Source organism: Podarcis bocagei (assembly GCF_964188305.1).
Source record: "Podarcis bocagei genome assembly, chromosome: 4".
Classification (NCBI taxonomy): domain Eukaryota; kingdom Metazoa; phylum Chordata; class Lepidosauria; order Squamata; family Lacertidae; genus Podarcis; species Podarcis bocagei.
This window is the reverse complement of record NC_138128.1, coordinates 50,861,018-50,883,933: the sequence shown is the minus strand read 5'-3', so window position 1 is coordinate 50,883,933 and position 22,916 is coordinate 50,861,018. Positions and strand designations below refer to the sequence as shown.

The 22,916-nt window shown below is 40.8% G+C and overlaps 1 protein-coding gene across 1 annotated transcript in view; it reads right to left on the bottom strand.

Moving 5' to 3' along the window:
* LOC308586118 (uncharacterized protein) overlaps nucleotides 1-22,916 on the bottom strand; it is a gene marked incomplete at its 3' end in the record, with an annotated part of 58,479 nt that overhangs the window by 28,980 nt on the left and 6,583 nt on the right. Inside the window, exon 3 of the mRNA XM_081192394.1 lies at nucleotides 2,542-2,567. Within this exon, the coding sequence (XP_081048520.1) occupies nucleotides 2,542-2,567 (26 nt within the window). The remainder of the gene's footprint in view (nucleotides 1-2,541; nucleotides 2,568-22,916) is intronic.

Genomic DNA, 22,916 nt, shown 5'->3' with positions numbered 1-22,916 from the left:
CCAGTGACTTCAGGCAAATTTTATCTATTATCTGAGCTTTTCACCTGGCTCTGAATATGGTTTAAATATATGCAATATTAAATTTCCTTTCCAGTGATCCTTCATATGTAAATAGGATTAGATCTTTGATGTATCCAGTTACAACATCACACAGAAAGAGATAGAGGTGGTGTTGCATTTCATGCATATACAAATTATTTTTTCCTTGCTCTTTTAGGAAAATGTCATAAAATAAATCTAATGTGACCTAACTGGCCCTTGAATGGTGGCGGTGGTAGGTAGTTCTTGGATTTTAATTTCCAATTTTCATACACAGAAATCAGTATCTCATACTGCAGCCTCTGAACTTATTTAGGCCATTGGTAAGGCAGAATCATGTAGAACAGGGACCCATCTTCTGTAGGTCCTCATAACAGTTCCTAGAAATGTGATGATCTAGTTCCTAAGGATTTCTCTCTTTGTTCCTGTAAATAGGAATATTTCTAAAGGCAGACGTAGCAAATAAAAACAAAATAAAAGGGGCAAGTTTTATTTAGATTCTATCAAGGCTACAATGAAGCATTTTGTTTCTGAACCTGCCACTCAGTGCTTTATGAAGCACATAACCTGCTCTATACAGTTCAGCTCATTTAATTATTATCTGTCTTCTGAAGTGAAAGTTAAATATAGCATTTCAAGCTGCTTGCGAACTAGACCATCTTTATTTTCTTTCACAAACCACATGTTTATGCCATTAAAGGCTGCTTTCAAGCTGTTTTCAAAACATCTCATATTCTACAGCAGGGGTGGTCAATCTGCGGCCGCAGATGGCTATCAACCCAATTTCATGCAGTGTTCGGCCGGGAGTGCTATATTTGTCCCCCAGGCCCAAGGTTCCTGAACCCTGGTCTAAGTTATCTCTACCTGAAGCACAGTGGCAGCACTGGGTAGTGAACTGGGAAGAGGCAGTCTAGAAAAGTTGCGAGCCTTTGAAAAGGCATACTCAAAAATGAGAATGCCCTTGTTCAAAAGCCTGCACATCTTTGAGTCAAGCAGCTGGCTGTACAAGCAGTTGAGCAGGCTTTCCTTGCTTCACAATGCTAGTGGCTGCCTCCCTCCCTCCCCACCCATATCCTATCATGGGCTCACAAGCCTTAGATGAGACATAAGGTGGAAGTAGCACAATGTGCCCAATATCAATGCCTGATTGGTGTAAAGGTTCGTCTAGTCAAGCATCCTGCTTTCAGCAGTGTTGAAATAGCCAGTTTCCTTAAGGAAACTCCCAACCAGGGTGCCTTGTCACCAGCCCACTCCCTTCTGCATTTGCCATTCAGAAGTATATTGCCTCTCAAAATTTAATTTCAGGTGACTGAAAGTCATAGGACAGCTGAGGAGCACATGTTATCCTTCTGGGCTTCCCATAGGCATCTGGTTGGCCACTGGGGGAAGCTGGATGCTGGCATTTGGTCTTATCCAAAAGGGTCCTCTTATGTAGGTTTGAAGCACTGGAGTTTAAACATTCATGACAAAACTGAATGAATAATAAACCAACAGAAACATAACCTGGATCAATATTCAATGAGTTCACATGTATGAAATCCTGAGCTGAAGTCTGATCATATAATGCCTTTGTAAATAGGCTTTTCAAACAGTATATCCAAACAGCAGCACTAATTGTAAACTAACTGTGCTTAGATGCCAGGTTGCAAACCTGCTCTCCCATGCTCATTTCCCCCTAGTACCGTCAATATATATTCTTACATTGTGTTCTTACAAGTCCTCATGGTCAGCTTTAACACCACTACTCTACGTAGCCAATGGTTGCTAACTTAAGCAGCAATAGCTGACATGGTGCCAACTGTAAAAGTGTAAACATAGAGAGTATTTGACTTCTGGGCTGGGAAAGCATTTTCCCTGGAAGAAGGAGGGCATGGCAAGCAACAGAAACCAAGTAAATATTTGCATAAGGGAGACAATCACCTTTGTTTGCAATGTTCTTGGAAACAATCAACATCTCACAAGCTATGAGCAATTATTTTCACTACTTATCTACCTGAGGGGTAAAAACCTATAAAACGCTGTTTAATGTTTCATCCCCCGCTCTTCTGCTTACAAAATATATTCCAGGAGAGGCTAAATGGCATATTGACACATGCTGTTTTAGAAACAGACCAAGGAACAAATATGCAAATAATATTTGTTGAAGTGCAGTATCTTCAGAAATGCAGATTGCCTAAGAAGAGTCAATCTAGTCCAACATCCTGTGGCCAACGATATGCCCAAGAGGAACCCGCAAGCAGGATTCAAGAGCAATAGCAATAGCGCTTACTCCTCTTGGTGTTTCTGGCAACTGATATTCAGAAGCATGCTGCCTCCAACAGTGGAAGTAGAGCCTAGTCATTATGGTTAGTAGCCACTGATAGTCTTAGCGCCCATGAATTTATCTAATCCTCCTATAAAGCCATTCACATTGCTAGCAATCATTGACTCCTGTCAATGATTCCATAGTTTAACTATGCACTGTGCGATGAAGTACGGTACTTTCCTCCTCTCCCTCCTTACCTTTTCCCATGTGGTGTCCATACAACCTGGAACAAGGACATAAACAGGTATTAGACTAATAACCACTTCTTTATTAAGAGCAAGGATCTGCAAACAATTAGCAGCCTGGGTAATTTCATTAACTCGACAGGCAATGTGTTACGATAAGAGCTAGGAAGATGCTTCTGCCCTTGCCTGCTTCACATAGGTAACTGCACTTTGGCTCAGTCCATGAACTGGGGGTGGGGGCAGGGAGAGAATCTGTTTTTCATCTAGGGGTGGTTGTTATGATTTGTTTGTAGGGAGGTTATTCAACAAAGAGCATTTGTCCGGAATGTATCCTGACTTGCTTGGAGAGGGTTTATCTTCCAGTGAATCTTTCTACACTTTTCAAAGCGTTTCACCCTCACTTTCCTTTCCACGGAAAGTCAGGAGTTTTGTTGTTGCTGTTGCTCAATGTGAATTTGTGGCACCAGAGTGACAAGAGTGCTTTAGTCCACTTTGATTGCATAAACCTAAATTTTCCAATATGTGCCTGAATCTCTCCCGCTAAATACTGACAGTCTGGAAATGCCTGACAGAAACACGACTGCGAAAAGAGCCACTTTCTTACTGCTTTTGGTCTCATCACTCTCCAAGACTGTGAGGTAGCAATGCGGCTTCTGAAAGAAAGTTTACATGCCACATATCACTATCTAAGGTGTGTGCTGGGGCGGGGGGCTATAATCTAAATAGCTTTCAGATCTTCCTTTCTTATTCACAAACATTCAGACAAATACACTTTGGATGTTAAAACATCCATTTTAAAAAATATCCACGCAATTCCCTCCTTACTGTTGCTCCACTTCTCTAATTCTCTGACTGCAGAAAGTTTCACAGGTAACCTTAACTAGGTGAGCACTGGTGTATTAGGCTACATGCAGACATCCGTATAAATCAGGGTTTTGTTTTTGTTTTTGCTGCGGCTTGAGCCCATCTTCCAACCCCCTTTGACAGACATCTTGGACAGTGAATTAAAGGCTGATTCAAGAGCTTTTCTTGTCTCTCTGGAGCGCTTCAGGCAGTCTGCATGTAAATTCAGGTTATGTGGGTCTGCTTCATTAGATAGCTGACCTCTCTCGCCTGCCAGGTCCGAAACAGGATTGATGTGTTTTGCTGGTCAGAATGATGGTGATGTAGAACTATCTAAAAGGGTTTAGGCTTTTGGTGATCTCCAACCTCTGCAGCATCAGGGTTGATTTGTGCATGGTCAGCTATATCCTGCAGAGCGGTAGAGGATTCCTTGACTGGCTTCTCTGATTAGTTCATGAGACACGTTGATGATTAAATAATTCTTATATATTTGGATCATGACTCTGCACTGAGCATAGTTTCATTAAAGGTACCTTCACCATCTTCTTGTCCCATTTCTATGGATACTTTTCTATTTGTGAGTTTTGAGGCTGTGCATAGAATCTTTACTAACAGAACTTATTCCAAAAACAGACATAAAATGTTACATCAAGATAATTGCATAATATAATGTGCTGAGCCTAGCATAGGTACAATATCTTAGACATATGGAATTATTGTATCCAGGACTGAAAACAAAGCTCTTTCTCTCCACACAGACTCCATTAGTCTGGAGGCTGTTTGCTTCTGGAAAGAGAGTCATTAACACACCATCCTCTTTGGTGGCTTGAAAACAAAGACTAACTCACACATTCAAAATGGTTGATCTGCAATGGAATGCCCCATATCATCTAAGTTAAATACCTCCTGAAAAGGCAGCAAGCAGAGATCCATTCTTGGTTATTTTTTAACTGCTAGGCTCTCTGAGAGATTTAGTTTAGCTCAATGGAATTTTACAATGTTAAATCTTTAGCAATACACATAGAGTTGTTTTCCATTTCAATGTACAATTAAACAATAACACTTAACAATGCTCAGAAGCCCCCTTGAGATCTGAATGCAGAGAAGAGCCCATGCCAGTGGGACTATTGAGCTGGGGCTTTTGTGCATGCCACTCACTATTCTACAAAGGTTTAACCCTCCTATGTTCAGCTGAATACTTGAAAAGGGCTATAGCCCTATTCATATAGTTGATTCAGCCCTTCCTGGGAACCCACTTCATTTAATTTTTTTAAAAAATTAATCTCAGCTGTTGCAAAAAATTTGAGAAGAGGATAGAATAAATAAATAATTTAAAGCAGATTTATGGCTGAGAAATGACTTTGGTCTTTTTCATCTTTAGCAAATTCAAAGCACTGGCATTCAATGATTGATTTGAAATGTCTGTACTCTTAACTTCTCAAAATCTTTTTCTATATCTTGAATATGCTAATGATGAAATTGGCCAAAGTCCCTGGTCATCCATAAATCTACTTTTTACAGTCAAGAGGTAATTGATATGCTAAGGCTGTAATTTGCTAATAGCATTTTATAGGTAGAAAAATGGAAGAAAATGGCACCTAATCTCCTCCTTGATTTATTAATACATGGAAGTATAACAAGCTGAAGTGTATGACCCCCACACACCATCATTATCACTCAATTAGGAGTGAGCATTGGAGTCGGAATACCATTCTTAGGAGATTGACTGGTCTGCTAAGTAGTTCTGGGTACTAACAGTTTTAAAGGAAACAAGCACTCTGGAAGTAATGGAACTTAGTCTCGGTTTTACAGAGCAGCCTGTGGTGGTACACCAGAAATACTATTGTGATTTCATTTGTGATTTAACAAAATGTTGAGTTCAAATGTAGTTATTGGCTTTCACTAACTATCATATTGCTGTGTCACTCCTGGGATATTTAAGTGACATAACTTTGTAGAAATAATCTAGAGTTATCCTTAGCCTCAAGTTTCCAGCATCCACTCATTCCAGATGCTACAGTGCTCAGACAATACTTGTGGATCCCAGGAAATGCATTTTCTTCTGTCCTCCGAATTCCAGATCATTGTTAAACAGAAGATCTCCATAAGTGTGTGTTTAGGGCACAACAGTTGGCTTGACCTCCCTGACACAGAAGCTGTGAGCAGAGCTTCTTATACTTCACAAGCTTATTGTGTACACCAGTCAAAGGCCATGGGAAAAGGGAAAGAACAGCTGATTCCTTGCTGAGTGCATTACTCAAACCATAAAAAGAGTAAGTTTCAGTTTGAAATTATTTATATTTTCATTACAAAAATGTTTTCTTCACAGATACACAGCAACATATGGAGATGCATAGGAAATGTGCATAATTACTACTAGATGTTTTGCTTGTGGGAAGATAAATCTATTTGTCATTCCATTTTTATTTAGAACATTATAACTTTCTGAAAGCCCTGCATATTGGACCTGCATTTCTGCTGTCTTTTCATGGCTAATTGTGGGGGTTGACAAGCAACAGTTGAAGAAGAGAAATAGGTTCTGTAGTATTTGCAAGATTACAAATGATTCACAGATACTGAATTAGAAGGAATCCTGCTACCAGGGGGTGTGGACTGTGCGGTAGGTGCGATCTGCCCCAGGTGCCCCACTGAATGGGGTGACAAAATGGCGGGTGGCACTCACCACAGGGCCTGCAGTGTGCCCGAGCCACGCATCTTGGCTGCCCACAGGCTCCACAATGTCCGCCCGCTGCCTCCTCCCAGCTGTAGGGCGGCTGAGGCCCCAGCCCCCATAGCGCACCCTGTCCCTATGGGTGCCACACACCCTGCCCCACCCCTAAGGGCACCGCACACCCCGTCCTTCTCTAAGGGTGCTGTGCACCCCATCTTATCTTTCCCTAAGGGCACTGCGTGCCTCGCCCCTATGGGCAGTTCGCCCTGCCCCTGGGCGCACCACCCCAGGTGCCCGAGAAGAGGAGTTTGGATTTGATATCCCGCTTTATCACTACCCTAAGGAGTCTCAAAGCGGCTAACATTCTCCTTTCCCTTCCTCCCCCACAACAAACACTCTGTGAGGTGAGTGAGGCTGAGAGACTTCAGAGAAGTGTGACTAGCCCAAGGTCACCCAGCAGCTGCATGTGGAGGAGTGGAGACGCGAACCCGGTTCACTAGATTACGAGTCTACCGCTCTTAACCACTATACCACACTGGTTCTGTGTGGCTTCCTCTACTGCTGCCTGCTACCAAACCATGCACAAAAATGTAACTAGTAGGTTCCTTAGCTTCTTGTCCCTACTGGTCACACCCAGAGCTGATTCCCCAACATATAACCGTTTCTAAATCATTTTAGTTCCTGCTCACATTTAGTTCCTGCCTGGAGAAGCAAAAATTAAGGAGAGACATGATAGCAAACTCCAAATATCTGAAGGACTGTCATGCAGAAGATGGGAGCAGCTTTGTGTTGGCCTGGATGGCAAGACAAGAACCAATGGATGGCAATCTCAGAGAAGCAGATTTGGGCTAAATATTGAATGAAGCTTCTTAACCATAAGAGCTGGAAAATAGTTAAACAGATCTTATCAGGAGATAGTGGTGGCCAGTCCTTTCCTATAACGACTTAAGCAAAGACTGAACAACTATCTGTCTGCAGTGCTATTGTCCCATCCTACACTGTAGGTCCTGCACTGAGCAAGGGAATGGACTAGATGCCTTCAACTCTATGGTGGCAGCAAGGTTATTATGAGGTGGCTGTTTCTACTTCATTTCTGCAGCTCATTGCTTCAGCTGCCAGTTAAGAACATGACTGCAGCTACCAGCTTGCACAGGCATTTTCCTAAACATTCAAACAGTCAAGGTGTGAACAGGGGCAAAGAGGCATGGGCTCTGACATCTTTGTGTGCATCTTTCTGCTGGTGGATCCCTGACCACCCCATATTATATAGGGAAGGCCTGTGGATGACTTCTGTGTACATTTGTTTGAAGGTGAGTAGAGTGCTGTATATTATGGGGAAATGCCCTGTGTTGCATTGTAACATCTTAATATTGCAAAAATATTTTTACAATGAAAATGTAAATAATTTCAAACTAAAACCATTGCTCTTTTGATAGTTTGATTAATTCATTATGAATCCATTGTTCTTTCTCTTTCACCGTGGCCTTTGACTAGTGTACACAATGAATGGTGAACTGAGAGAAACTCTGCTTATCTCTCCTGTGACAGGGATGTCAAACCAGCTGTGGTTACATGCAGACATTAGCCTAAGGAAGCAGGACCATGGGATCACCTTATAAGGAGCTTGATACAGTTCACTGGTTGTAGTGGTCTGTCTTCATAAAGATGCCTCCATGCACATGAGTCAATATGAAATGTGTGTAGAAACTGTTAGCTTGCTGGCTCTGGGCCCGATTGTCATATATCTAATAAAGCACCTAGTAGCCTGTTGGAACTAAATGCGTATTTATATATTCATCATTATTACCATCTCCATAAATTCCTACTCATTCAAAATTTACTGCTGACATTTGTTTGCACTGCAACACTGTTTTCACATTAAGAAAAAGTGGTCATTTATTTTAGGCTTTGCAAATCAAACGATTACATCTCAAATCTTGTTTAATGGTAAAGCCGATCCAAGCACAAGCATGTCTTTTATAATTAAATACTTAAAGAAGAACGGTTGGGCACTGGTGTGTTCAAATTTGATTTAAAGTCTGCTGCACATAGTTTATTTAGCCACATGCTGGAGGCTGACAGTTAAGTGCAAAATGTGGTAGGGAGATTCGGGTAACATTGTTTTATTCATTTGTTTGCAGATTTATAACCACATTTCAGCCAAAAGTTGAAAAGTCCACCAAGTACACATACTGTATAAAGTGCAACAATTATAGGATAAAACATTACAATTTTAAAAAAAACACCCATGCAAATATTAATATCTGAGCATATGAAAAGAGGAAACATTAAAAAATAATTCCCAGTGGCATACAGCCCAAGGACCTGTCTGAACTCACTAGCTGGCCACAGCAAACCAATGTTTCACAGTCTAAGATGGAGACAAATAATACTTGCTTACCTTACAAAGCATCTATTATTATATATAATAATGGCTACCTTGTATGTATAATAAACATGTTGCAAAATCTGTTACAGTCGTGCCTCAGCTCCCGAACGCCTTGGGAGTCAAACGTTTCGGCTCCCAAACAATCAAAAACTGGAAGTTTTCATTTGTTCTTTTGGAAGCTGAATGTCTGACGTTTTCATTTGTTCTTTTGGAAGCTGAATGTCTGACGGGGCTTCCAATTGGCTTCAGGAGCTTCCTGCAGTCTATCAAAAGCCACACTTTGGTTTCCAAATGTTTCGGAAGTCAAAGGGACTTCCGGAACAGATTCCATTCTACTTCTGAGGTCTGACTGTATTTTCTTGCTGTGACATATTCCAGCTTGAGACTATAGTTTTTGCTGAAGAAGTGTATCTTCCAAGAGTTAGTTGGATGTTGGGGACTTCAAAGCAAAACAACCATAGGAGTCCACATTATACCCTGAAAAACCATGTCTAGTTTTCTGAAACAAAGTCAAATGTATGAACCACATCATTTCCCCCCAGCAATTTCACCAGTTTGTTTGCTTGCTTGCTTGCTTGCTTGCTTGTTTGCTTGCTTGCTTCTTTTGAAACTGATAATCTTGAGGGTACTGGAATAAGGCATCTAGAGACCACATGCTTTTTATCCTACGTCACTCCAACAAGCTAATAAAAGGAAGAGCAAGTATAGAATTGGCCTTATCTGCTGAGACAGGAGTAAAAAGCATGATTATAGCACTTCGCTCTTATTCATTCTATGCAGGAGATGTACAAAAGCAGCTGACCTTGATTTCGGGGGGGGGGGGAGGAACTGCAAGTGAGTAACTTAATTCAAGAATAACATAGTCAAGCTTTTGACTTTTGCCATTTTGTAGCCCTGTCCGCATATGCAGTAACAAGCAAGAGCCATTTTTGTTGGCTGCAAACAGTTGACTCACTTGCAGATGGATGAGTTTACTCTCTGTTGCTGGGATGGGACCTTTGACAGTTGGGTGGTATTTAATTGGAGTGCTACTCGCCAGCTTCCTTCCTGTGCTTTTATTGATTTGTTTTAATCATTCCTACTACTGCTGTGAAACATCTGTGGCATAAAGGCTCGGCAGATATTAAACTGAAACAGCCCCCAAACTGACTGTATATGAGAAGATGGCAAAAAAAAATAGTGTTTTGTTAGTTTATCATGCAGCTAGGTGAGGCTGAGACTGGAGTGAAAGTTAAAAGCATGTGTTAAAGTCTTCTCTAACAAACAAATATTTGCAGGACAAATACCCACATTTAAAAGGGCTGTGGCCACTTGCTTATTGAGAAGCAGAGATGGAAGAGGAGTCTTTGTTTCATAAAACACACACTTGGGTCTCCAAGGGGGCAATGGACATTATGGAAAATCAAGGTATTTTGAATCTGCTTCCTATAGTATGGTATGCCACCTACATTGGAAGACATCTGGAGAGCAGACACACCAGTCAGCTAATGCATGAACCAGGGCTTGGTGGTTAACTTTCATGGATTTATCCAGCCTCTGATACCACAGTATTATGGAGGATGGGTAACTCAGTGACATGCAAGAGTACAAAATAATGCAGCACGTAAATTTATTTGCTAATTCAGGATAGGTATAATCAGAAAAGCTCATTTGTTTGTTTTGCATTCTCTCATCAAGTATGTTGAAGACCAAGTGCCTGCAAGGGGATCTTGATACCGAGATTTATTCTAAGGCAGGGGTCAGCAAGCTTTTTCAGCAGGGGGCTGGTCCACTGTTCCTCAGACCCTGTGGGGGGCCGGACTATTTTTTTTTGGGGGGGGATGAATGAACAAATTCATATGCCCCACAAATAACCCAGAGATACATTTTAAATAAAAGCACACATTCTACTCATGTAAAAATATACTGCTGGCCAGACCGTCTGTGAGCCGGATTTGGAAGGCGATTGGGCCTTAGTTTGCCTACCCATGCTTTAGTCACTACAAAATAAATATAAGCTCCATCTTTCTTCAGCTTATTGTATTCAGACACATTGTTGCATCAAAATTTCCTCAGGCAGGGGTGAAGCTGTAGCATCCCACCATACCTCAACTGATGTTTGCCCAGAACTCCATTTCTCCACCTCTGCCACCATTTTATTCCCATATACATGAATGTAACTCTTCACTGCGATTTTCATTGCTCTGTGTTCTGTGTTCAAGCAGGTAGGATAAAAGTCTGGTAATGTGGGTAATTCAAGTCCTGGCAAAGAAGGCAGCATCTCTAAACTATTATATCTACAAATGCTACTTCTGGATTTGGACCTGGCACCACAACTTGATGTTAGAGAGCTTTAAAAAAAGAAGCAGCATTTTGCACACAAATCAGTTGTACTTTCTTCATATTATTAATAATCCATATACCTCAATGTGGAAAATGGGTCCTACACTGATGCCTGACTCATATTAAATAAACCTTTATATACCCATTTCTTTAAAGCCCCATATGTATATAGTCTTTTCCCCCTTTACCACCCAATTCTCAGACAGAAGTCCCAAAGGCTGCTAACAAGCCCCGCTGTGATTTGTGACATTATTACAATTTGCATGGGAAGGTTTTACAAGGCAATTCATATGAAATATGCTCTCACATTCCCATATATTCTTTTTTCTTTTTCTTTTTAAAGCTGGAAGCATGACAAACTCACTTTACGTTGCACTGTGGCCAGACCACAGTGGCAAGCTGTTAAAACATCGCTTTCTTTTCTTTTTAAACTCAAAAGGTAGGTAGCTGAAAAATCCTGCCCTCTACAAGTGCCAATTAGTTGGACTAGATTAATGGTTAGTAATATCCTGCTGAGATACCTGCCTAGCATTTTGATTTCATTATTTTTGCTTTGTATCCAAATGGCTTTGTTCTGAGTTGGTCAGTCCTTTTGAGGGGACAAGGGAAAGTTTGGTAGCTGCTTGTTTTAAATAATAATAATAATAATAATAATAATAATAATAATAATAATAATAATAATAAAAAAACAACTTTCAGGTGATTCAATTGATAGTTTGCCCCAGGCAGCTGAACCTCATTGTTGCTATTATTCCAAATAAAATCTGTAGGGAAGGATGTATGAGAAGCCCAGAAAGATAGCATGCTAGGAAACAAATTATTCTGAAGCCCTTTGTTATGACTGTGTCTATTCCAAACATGATGGCACAGATTTACTGCTTGCCAGAACTGCTAAGGAGGCATTCTTATTCAATGGCATGTCTTGGCAGAGAGCAAGCCTAACAAAATTGCCAGAACATAGCCCATAACTGGACCATTATCATTTATGAAACATCACACAGTGGCAACATTTATGTGAATGCTACAGCTGTTACTCCCTGGGAATTTCTTTTACATGTTGTTCCAATATCATATCAGGAGTCTATTTCAACCTCTGTCCAGGTTTTTGTCAGCTTGGCTGGATGGCTTTATTTAAATGATAATGCCACCTGAGGGGAAAAAATACAGTGCATTACCAGTAGCCCTGCTATTTTTATTCGTAATTTTAGATTTTTATTAGTCATCCATTTGATCCAAACAGTGGACAGGTTTTGTCAGGATTGATGGAATACTGGCATGGCAGCACCAAAAAAAGAAAAGAAAAAAGGAGAAGAAAATATTCACAAAAGGCAGTCATTTAGAATTAATTGCATGTTATTCACCATTAGTTTGAGTAATCAGAATGATTCATGGAAGCAGCAGCCCTGTGAAAGCTTCACACATGGTTTTTCTACACAAAATATCATTGTAGAAATGTCCTGGGGGACGTTTTAGTACTTGAGTTGTCTGCATTCCATGCAAGATGGCACAGAATGTCTAGAACATCTTTGAGATAACAAACATTTCCAAGCTGGAAGATAAACCTTAACGGAAAGCAAAATATTTGTGCTCTGTGTGTGAGGGTTTGTGCGCATGCACATAAAGAACAGCAGGATTTAAATTATTGCTCTGACAAAAATAAAAGGGGGAGGGAAAGTCGTGAAGGATGTGTTAGGTGAGCTGTGATCTTCTTGAGCTACCAAGAAGAATCACCCAGTAGGGTGATCTCTTTATTAGGACCAACCAAGATATTGCAAATCAGTGAGACAACTTCTGAGTTCTTCAGAATCCTCCATCAGGATTAATGTTAAGCATAACAGGAGATGAGAGTGAGAGCATACATTGCAATATGTGCTCCTTGAAGAGACAGGCAAAATGGAATTAGCCTGTGGCAGATATCATGCAATTAGCCTCTACCACAGGCTTCCTCAACCTCGGCCCTCCAGATGTTTTGAGACTACAATTCCCATCATCCCTGACCACTGGTCCTGCTACTTAGGGATCATGGGAGTTATAGGTCAAAAACATCTGGAGGGCTGAGGTTGAAAGCCTGCTCTACTGGGTGCCAACAATCCCCAGGACACATCCAGTCTGCTGGGACTGGAAGCGGACTCACGATCATCCATTTCCTGAATGTACAAAGTCCAACTGTCACTTGACTATGCCTCCATCTCCAAGTGAAATTCACTGGTTCTGTCCTTGGCCACAAAATGAACCTGTGCATTCCACCCAGAACAATGGACAGCTCCAAACAACAGCCAGACCCCTCAGTAAAGACTCCATCTTTACTGCCTCCCACCTCATGGGTACTGCTATGTTTCAACATCCTTATGTTGGAGGGATGGTGGCAAGATTTCACAATACAGTGGTATCTCGGGTTAAGTACTTAATTTGTTCTGGAGGTCTGTTCTTAACCTGAAACTGCTCTTAACCTGAAGCACCACTTTAGTTAATGGGGCCTCCCGTTGCTGCTGCTGCTGAGCCACTGCTGCACGATTTCTGTTCTCATCCTGAAGCAAAGTTCTTAACCCGACCTATTATTTCTGGGTTAGTGGAGTCTGTAACCTGAAGCGTATGTAACCTGAAGCATATGTAACCCGAGGTACCACTGTATATATAAGCTCCCTGCTCCCACTGGTGGGAATTTGCAGAGTGGTAGTTTCACCACTGCAATGGTAATCCTTCTGCTTACAGGGTGAGTGAATCTGACACAGTCGCAAGACAGTGGTAAGTTCAGCTCAGCTGGGAGATTTGGGCAGAGGGAGACCTCTGCCTAACCCAACTCCCCCAACCCAGTGTAAGGCGGGGGCAGGTGAGATTGCTCTTCCTGAGTTCTTTCAGACATTCTTGAGTCAGCTGAACACTGAGAACTCCTAGAATTGGTTTCATGGTTTCTACAAGTTATAAACAAGATCATGATGAAAAAAATTAAACTCCAAACCCCAGAGATATTTTGTATTTCAAAACTCATCTGCTTTTCATTTCTTTTGTTTGTAGTGCTTAGTAGATGTTCAGTCAGAGCTAAGAATCCTGAAAACCCAGTCCTCAGAGCTTTCAGCATCAAGGCCGAGTTGCAAATTCTTTCCTTTCAAAGCATATTTGTGGCGCTTTACGACATTGTTTACATGTATATGCTGCCTTTTCTCCAAGGAGTTAGTTGTGGTCTATAGTTTATCCTCACAAGCCTGTGAGGTAGGTTAGGCTTTGAGACAGTAACTGGCCCACAGTTATCCAGTGAGCTGCAGGGCTAAGTGGAGATTTGAACCCTGGTCTACCAGATCCTAGTTTAACAATGTAACCAGGGCACCGCACTGGTTCCCTTCAACTATTTCCAGTGTATCCCAGTGATTGCTGGCATATTTCTATCCCAGCTGTTTTCAGTTTACCTGTGGTGTACTGCCTGGCTCAGCTGAGCGATCTAGAGCTACTTGCTGCTCAAGCACATTTTGTAGCATGCTGTGCTCTAGATTGCAAGACTTAGCCTATTTATACATTATGCAAGAGCTCCCCTAGACTAAGACTGATGCTCACTATTTGGCAATGATTTTAAGCATACATCTTCCTGTGTCAGCATGCGCTCATTCCATTTATAGTATCTGTTTGGTTGGGTAGAAACATTTGTCTCAATTGTCAATAGACAAATTGTGACTTACTGTTAGTATCTGCTTGTACAAGAAGCAAAAAAAAGAAGATGATGATGATGAAATAGTGTAGGTCAATGTGGTCCATGAGGAGCAGACCTGCAAGCCTAGCCTCTCCTCCTCTGGTTCTCAGAAGGCATCTTTATTTCCAGGCTGACTCCCATAAACAGTTCTTCAACCTCCATAAGTGTGAATAGTGTTGTGAATAATTCGAGCATGGGGTGAATAGCAAAGACAAAAGAAAATAATTTTAGCTTTTACTAGCAGTTTTTGGAAAGGCAGCAATTGAAACTGTTATTGTAAATATATTATTAGAAGAAAGCTAATTTTAAAGCAGATTGAGCAATTAACCATAGGAGCAAATGAAAACAACAGAGAAAAACTAATTCAGCAAAACCTAATCTAGACTATTTCACTACTCAAGCCAATATACATAACTTGCCTACTGCTAGCCATGCCTTAGCAATATCTACGAAAGCAGTTCAGAAATTGCCACTGACATCATAATGGATCACATCTTGCTTGTGTTGAAACATCTTCACTAGTTTCCTGTTTGTTTCCAGGAGCAATTGAAAGTGCTAGTTTTAACAGATAAACCCTTACATGACACGGGTCTCTGGCTTATATGAAGAAGTGCTTTCCTCCATATTATTCTGTTATCATCTGCTGTCCTCAGAAAAAAAACTTACACTGAGGATAGGGATATATGTGCTGATGAAATGGCCCTGCATCACTCTGCAGGCACTAGAGGCTGGCAGGGCTGAATGGGGAAACACCTCCACCCCCCACCATTTTTCAGCTTGGCAAAAAGGAAGTTTGGATTGCCTGAAACAGTGCTTTGTTCCCTTAGATCTGCAACTCCATGTTCTTAGCCATACACAATATGTAAAACAAAAGTAAGGGTCTTAAACAAGGATTGTACTCCTCACACTCTATCCTACGGATCTGATGTGGCTCCTGATTCAGCACTTTGGAGCAGCCCTGATTGGACCAGCAACCAAACCAGCCGGAATCTGGGCCCCAAAGCAAATTGGAAGCCTTGCCTAGGCTTTCATTATTATTTCAATCAAACATTGGGGAGAAGGGGTAGATGCACACAGGCAACCATTACAGGGGGAAAGAGGAGGAAGGTCTAAGCCAGCCTGGGATTCCCCGGATCTTGAGTCAGTCTCCCACTGTCATTTAATGACACCAGGCCTAATCTGGGTCCAATAACGCCAGTTTCAGATTGGTGCTACGATTTGCCTGCTCCCTCGCCTTCCACCCAGGTTGCCATGAGAAGCAGGGCTGCAGGTAGGTCAATGGCACACACTCCATTAAGCTGGGCCACTTCCGAAGAAGCTGCTGGGATTTAAAGGCTTGAAAATTTTTGTCCTGTTAGATTTCTAACAGGAAACATTCACAAAAGCAGAATGCTTTCCATTAGTTTGATACTGTTTGTGTCCGCTATCAAATAAAGCAGTTATTTCTTGTTACTCTACTGAACAATGCCTACCATACCCAATGCATATCTCAAACACATCACTTTTTGTGCTGGGAGAATTGTATAGATCACAGTTATGTTCAGAGATAACAAGAGAGGGGTTTTTTTGGGGGGGGGACAAACAGCCATAAGAATGATATTCATGCAGACAGGAAGTTAAACTTGGATGCATTTGCCATTTTTAAGATAGTTTCCATTACCTTGGCTTTCCACAGCTAAATTGGTTCCAGAACACAGAAACCAAATACCGCAAGGATTTTCTATTGGGGGAAAAAGAATTTTATTTCTTCCTCAGTTGATATTATCGAACTTTTCTTTTTTTCTCAGATAAAGCTGCAAACAATCAACCTTGTTGTGCAGACATTGGGAAAGAGAAGTGATAAGGTACATTCCCATGAAAGAGCTCTGACCTTCTGACATCAGTTCAACCTCAATACAGTTTGCATTTGTTTAATACTGAGGGCATGATAGCAAGAAAATCTATGATATTCACCATGGAAGCCTTTGTGAAAAGCTTCTGTATAGAAAAAACATTGAGATCCAAGTAAGTCATACTCATAGAAGCATAGAGTTGGAAGGGACATATTGTCCAACCCCCTACAATTCAGAAATTGCAGGTAAAGAATCCTGATAGATGGTCATTCAGCTTCCAGTGAAGGAGAGTCTACCACGTTCTGAGGAGATCCATTCCACTGTCAAACAGTTCTTACCATCAGAAAGTTCTTCCTAATGTTTAGTCAGAATCTTCTTTCTTGCAATTTGAATCAATTGGTTCAGCTCCTACTCTCTGCCTCAGCAGAAAACAAGGTAGCTCCATCTTCCATGTGACAGCCCTTCAGATACTTGAAGGATGCTTTCATATCACCTCTTCTCCAGGCTAAACATTCCCAACTCCCTCACATGTACACCAGAAGGCTTGGTTTCCAGACTTTTTATCTTCTCAGTCACCCTCTTCTGAACATGTTCGAACTTGTCAATATTCTTTTAAAACTGTGGTGCTCAGAACTGGACACACTACTCCAAGTGGAGTCTACGCAGAGTAGCTCCATTGATTTCAGTGCATCTTCTCTGAGTATTTACTTACTTCAATCTCATCTAAAGCATTTAGAAAATATTTTCTTCAAAATTACATGAACACTTTCCATCCAGTTCTGAAAGGTTCATAGTACAGTGTGGGGCATGGGGGTGTTGTATTATACACACAAAAATGGTATACTCTACAAAAAACTGTAGACATTTTCAGTACTTCAAACACAAGTCCATAACAAAGAAAATAAACACATACAGAAAAATAAATTTCACATAATGAACAACAAACTGCTTATAGTGTGCACATTACGAAGCTCCTCTGATTGTGGAAGTTTGTCTGCCAAAAGATTCTACAAGTTTCCAGCTCGTATGACTTGCACTGATGCAAGTGGAAAGCCCAGGTTGTGGCTTTATTGGAGTTTTAAGGATATGTTGTATTTTTATCTGCTTTGGAAGTTGTGCTAAACTGGTTTTATTGGACTATGGGTTTACTGTTTTATTGTATTGCAACCATCTCCCCCCCCCCCCCCCGGATCCTATACAACTGAGTGCCACAATTTTCCCCTCTGAAATCCTTAAGATACTTGGGAATAACAATGTGACGGCTGAGTTGCAGTAAGCTGCCTAATTAGAAGTTAATATATGTGCACTTCTTGAGAGATAGCTGAGGCATGCTGTTTGGCCACCTTCTTCTGCCCCCTTGAAGCAGTTTGCTTGCCCAGAGCTGCATGATAAAACAGTTGCTCCTTTGAAATAGTGTGTCATGTGAAGTTAACCCAGAGCATGACCATCCCCTTGGAGAAAAATGGAGCAGCTTGATTTGAGCATTCCAAATTAGATAGAGGTGCCTCTGGCACCAAGGAGACATTTGGCAACTGAAGATAACTCTAAGGCACAATTTATTTTCTGCTAGACACACAGAAAGGGGCAATTTGGAAGTGATGTAGAGAGGTTTTGTAGTGCTGTAGAAGGGCCAAAGAGCGACAGAATGCCATGGCTGTCCTCATTTTGCAGAGCTCACTTTGAGTATAAGTAATATATTAGTTTCTTGCCTAACAGAAATAGATGTAATCTACATATCCAGTTACATCGTCTCCTTGTTCTCAGAATGTTTCCCCTACATTTGGTCAAAGTCTCTTGATTTCCCACTTGGGGTAAGATTTGAAAGAGAATGCCAGCCTATTTACTCCTAAGAGAACAGAGAGGTTTCTGAGGCCCGTCTGGGAGGTTTGGTGACCCTCAAGAAGTGATGTGTGTTTATGTTAATCCTCAGCATTGGGCTTCCCAACCAGCACTGCCATTTCTATTAGCAGTATTTCTTCTTCACTTTATGAAAAATGAACTACTCGGTTTATTTTCTTAACACCAGGAGCTTTGACTCCATTAATTCCAGCATTGTTGTTTTCATATCACTGAAAGGAAAAGCTTGCCACTGATACTACTCTACCATGTTTCCTATGCTAGTAGTACAAGCTGTAATTACTTTCTCCTGTTCTAGTAAACAGGTTTCGTTGACTTCTATAGGAGAAATTCTTCAGGAAATAAAAACCTAAGCATCATCCCAGAATTTCCCACAGGTACAGCAATGGATCTTCTTACAGCTAGGCTCAGGTTACCATCTATAATAGCTAGAGCTGACCTGATTTATTTGAGATACTGGTTCAGATTAAATGACATGTAAGTTACTAGTCCTACTAAACTGTGCTGGATGGAATAATTAAAGCTCAGAGGTGATGTAAAGGGGTGTTAAAAAAAAAATTGGCAAGTTAAATGCTGCCAAAATGCTCCTTGGCCTTAGACTGCCATTGTGCCCTGAGGGATTGTTTCTTTGGTTATGATGCACAGAAAGATTGTGCTATCATTAATCATCTGCACTTCTCCCAATGGAATGCTGTGATCAAAAAAGATCTTAGTGGGGCACATTCATTTCAAACATTGACTTTCCCCCCAGTTACATGGGCCTTTATAAAACTTAGATGCCAAGTAATGCCATCTGCTTATCTTGAAGAGAAGTATAAAGGCATCCCACAGCAGGACAGAAAATGTGCTTTTGGATGTAATCATATTGAAGATATAACTCACTTTTTTATTATTCTGCCCACTATATGCTGACCCAAGGGAAATTCATTATCTAGCATTATTTTATAGTATTTGGATAAAACAGCTCAAGATGATGTGCCAGTTATTATTAGATAAACAGCTTCATATTACTTTATGTGACCAGCTAAGTTTTGCTAATGATTCTAACTTACTAACTGACCTGAGTTTTATGTGCAGTAAATACAGTGCATAGGTTTTCATTTTTGTATACTTTGCCAATGTACATGTCATTTTGCAAACTATTCATTCGTCCCGTGAATGGATGAGAGGTTTTCAAAGCTCTTTGGCTATATGCAGTAAAGTTTATTACAAGAACTAAAAGGGAAAATAAAAGAGCTTCAGATGAGAAGCTTGTTTAGATGGAAGCCAAGATCATACCCATACCCTTAAACAGTGGGATCACAAATGTCTCAGGTGCATTTTGACCCAAACCTCACAGTCTTTCCTACTGCAGCCTTGGAGAATGAGTGCTCCAAAGCTGGGTGGGGGAAATTGAATGGACCGTTACCTGGAGGGGCAAATGATTGGAAAGAAAGGCAGGCATACCACACTGGCAATCCAGTGTGATCAAGAGATGAATGCCAGGATTTCTTCTACCAGAAAGATAGGGATGCAAGGGAGGGGAGGAAGGGAGGAGGCACCTTCCTAGAGAACAAGGGTGGGGAACCTTTGGCCCTCCAAATGTTGCTGAACTACTGTACAACTCTATTCAGCTTTAACACGCATGGCCAATGATCCGATATGCTGGGTATTGTAGCTCTGCAACATCTGGGTGTCCTTTGCTTTCCCCACACCTCCTCTAGAAGCTGATTTACAAGGAATTGCATCCTTGTACAGTGGTACCTCGGGTTAAGTACTTAATTTGTTCCAGAGGTCCGTACTTAACCTGAAACTGTTCTTAACCTGAAGCACCACTTTAGCTAATGGAGCCTCCTGCCACCACCGTGCCGCCGAGGCCTGATTTCTGTTCTTATCCTGAAGCAAAGTTCTTAACTTGAAGCACTATTTCTAGGTTAGCGGAGTGTGTAACCTGAAGCGTATGTAACGCAAGGTACCACTGTACATTTGGGCTGAAGTCTTTACAAACCATAAAATGCCTATCTCAAGATGCTGATTTTCTGGGGTACATAATAAAATAAATGCATCTACTTGAGACTTCACTTAAAATCACTTTGAATAAAATAGTGGTTAGTCAAAACTGACGTTTCCCTGTTCTCCCTCCACCTCCATTTTTAAAAGATTTATTATCATCGCATATTTGATCTTGCTGAACTTAGAGAACAAAAGATCCTTTACATAATACATTTTTTCCAGCCTCTTAAAATGCTATTCAATTTATTTTCACAAGAGCTGACTATTGGAATGCAAATGTTCATTGATCGGCCATCCAGGCAAGAGGGAGTACCACTTACAGATGTTTCTTTTGAAGAACGAATCCCTTGTACATTAGGCTACCAATCATCTCCCTCAGATCTTACATCTTTTGTGCCAATATCATGTCTTCAAGGTACTTCACTGATTTCCCCCCTCCTGAATTTGCTGTGATAATCTTACAAATGGTACCAATTTTGTATCATGGTTTGGTAGCATTTCCCTTAACACTGTACTCTTAAAATATACATTCAATTGTAGCGAGCAATCCTGAATTGGAAATGGATTGGTCAAGTTGGCTCAATTTTAATTTAAGTGAATTTACAGTAGATTGCACAAAATATTAATAAGTCATAACTACTAAAGGAGTGAATGCACGCATTTCTTTTCAAAGCTTTTCACTCTATTTCAAGGGCTTGGGGCAAGTAAAAGTACATTTTTATCCTGTTTTATCCTCATAACAACAGTGTGAAGGAGTATGAGCTGACATTCAGTTAACCACTTCTGTGACATGTGAGCTTTGTTCCTTTAGTATTGCAAGTTTGTAACTCTAGTCATCTTCTGGTTTTCAGTCTGAACACACAAAAGGGCAAGTTTGAATGTGTGGCATAAGCTCCACCTTTCAATAATGCTACATGAACCAGGCACACAAGGCATACATGACAGGCCTTACCCACACACAGCATTTCCAAAATGGGGAAAGGAAGCCTGGTCAGAGTTCTTGCCCCTTTCTTTGAAGCCCTTACATGAGCAAGTCAGACTTTTTTTTTTTTTTAGAATAAGGCTAATCATGTATTGGTCAGAGACTGTGCCTTGCATATGCAGCATCGCTGAGAGGGCGGGGTTTGCCCCATATGTTTCCAAGCGTCCCTTTTTGGTGGGGACAGGGGATTTCAGGGGGGTGGAGACTCAATAAAAATGGTTGCTCCTCCCTTCCTCCAGCAGAGCATCCCATGAGTAAAGTCCCATCCATGGGTAGTTTGATCCAACCCATTGAGTCTTTGACAGTATTTCAGGAACTGACAGCTTATGAGACCCTGTATTTCAAGCCGGTCAAAATCAAAATGATCAAGGGATGACAGTAAGTAAGTCTTATTCAAATTTTGGGAGGATAAAGTCAAGCAAAATGCAGTGCTTGTCACCACTTGTCTAACCATTGTTCAGGGATGGAGGACTAACATGGCATTTTCCCTTTTTACTTGGTTTAAGAAGGCTCCATTTATCAAAATATCTGAAAAAACATACTCGTTCTTTATGAGTTCCCAGGGGTAAAGACAAACCTACAGAATATGTAGCTACATGGTGGTCTTTCATTATTTATGTCACAAGACAAATTTAGGTTTGGCAAGTTCCTGAAAAGTATGTTTTTATCTGGATTTGTTTGTATCCCATGACTTTTTATTAACCGCTCCATTGTGCTTCCATTGAATCATTATCTTATTCATTGTAGGATTATTTCTAGATTCCTGCAATAACCATTTTTCTGCTCTGCATCATTTTCTTTATTAACTTGTGGACCATATGATGTCAAACATGCAAGCCTTCTTTCTGTGACTCTCAAACACCTGTATTGCTATGTGTAACAAAATGAAATAACTTTTGAAAAATGCAAATTCAGAATGCGCTGCACAAAGTTTGTAGAGTGAATTTGGAAACTTTACCATATTTTGAATATTTCTTAATATTAATTTCAGCACTGCTCTGAGCTTCCTCTTAAGTTTTTTTAGGTCTAGAGAATGGAAAAGTACAGCAAGTGCTTTTGAATATATGTGTTCTTTATCACCACCAGAAGTTTCTATTTTCAACACACAGCTGACTTACGAATATCTAAAAATTCAAAGCAAAGATATGGCAGGATGTCACCAGAATTATGACAAGATCAAAGAAGTTACAGCCCACTATCGACCAGTTATTTGTCATCAGGTGGCACTTTGACAGCAGACTTATATTACAAAGCCATTTCTCTTCTCTATTCCACATAAACATCCCATTAACGTTTCTTACCATAGATATTTTTTATATATATGTGCTCAAAAATGAACATAAATGGTGTTCTGAAAATCCATTTAGGAATCATAAGCAAGAATAAATCAGGCAATCAAAATCCAACCTTCACATGCAAAGAAATAAGACGAAATCTTTCTCAATAACTAGAGATGTTGCCATAAAAAATGTCATGTAATTGGGAGGAATGGTCTTGTAGAATGTCAAACAGGGGAGGACGCCCACAGTCTGTGGAAAGAAGGAAGGGCTTTTGTTTTTGTCTCGCTAAAGGGAATTTTGGTAGGGGCAGCCTTGTCCATCTTTGAGAGGTTGTCAGGGTGTTTGAAACTTTTATAAGATCAGTACTAGAAGATAAGCCTTGGCAAGATCATACCTAGGCTGCAATTCAAGCTCCAAGGCACAGGTGAAAGGACCAGGTCCAGAAAAAGGAGGAAGCAGCAGATTACACTTAACCACATAGTAACTTGTTGGCATCTTGCAAACTCCATAGCCTTCTGGGTGTTATTTGCATTTCAG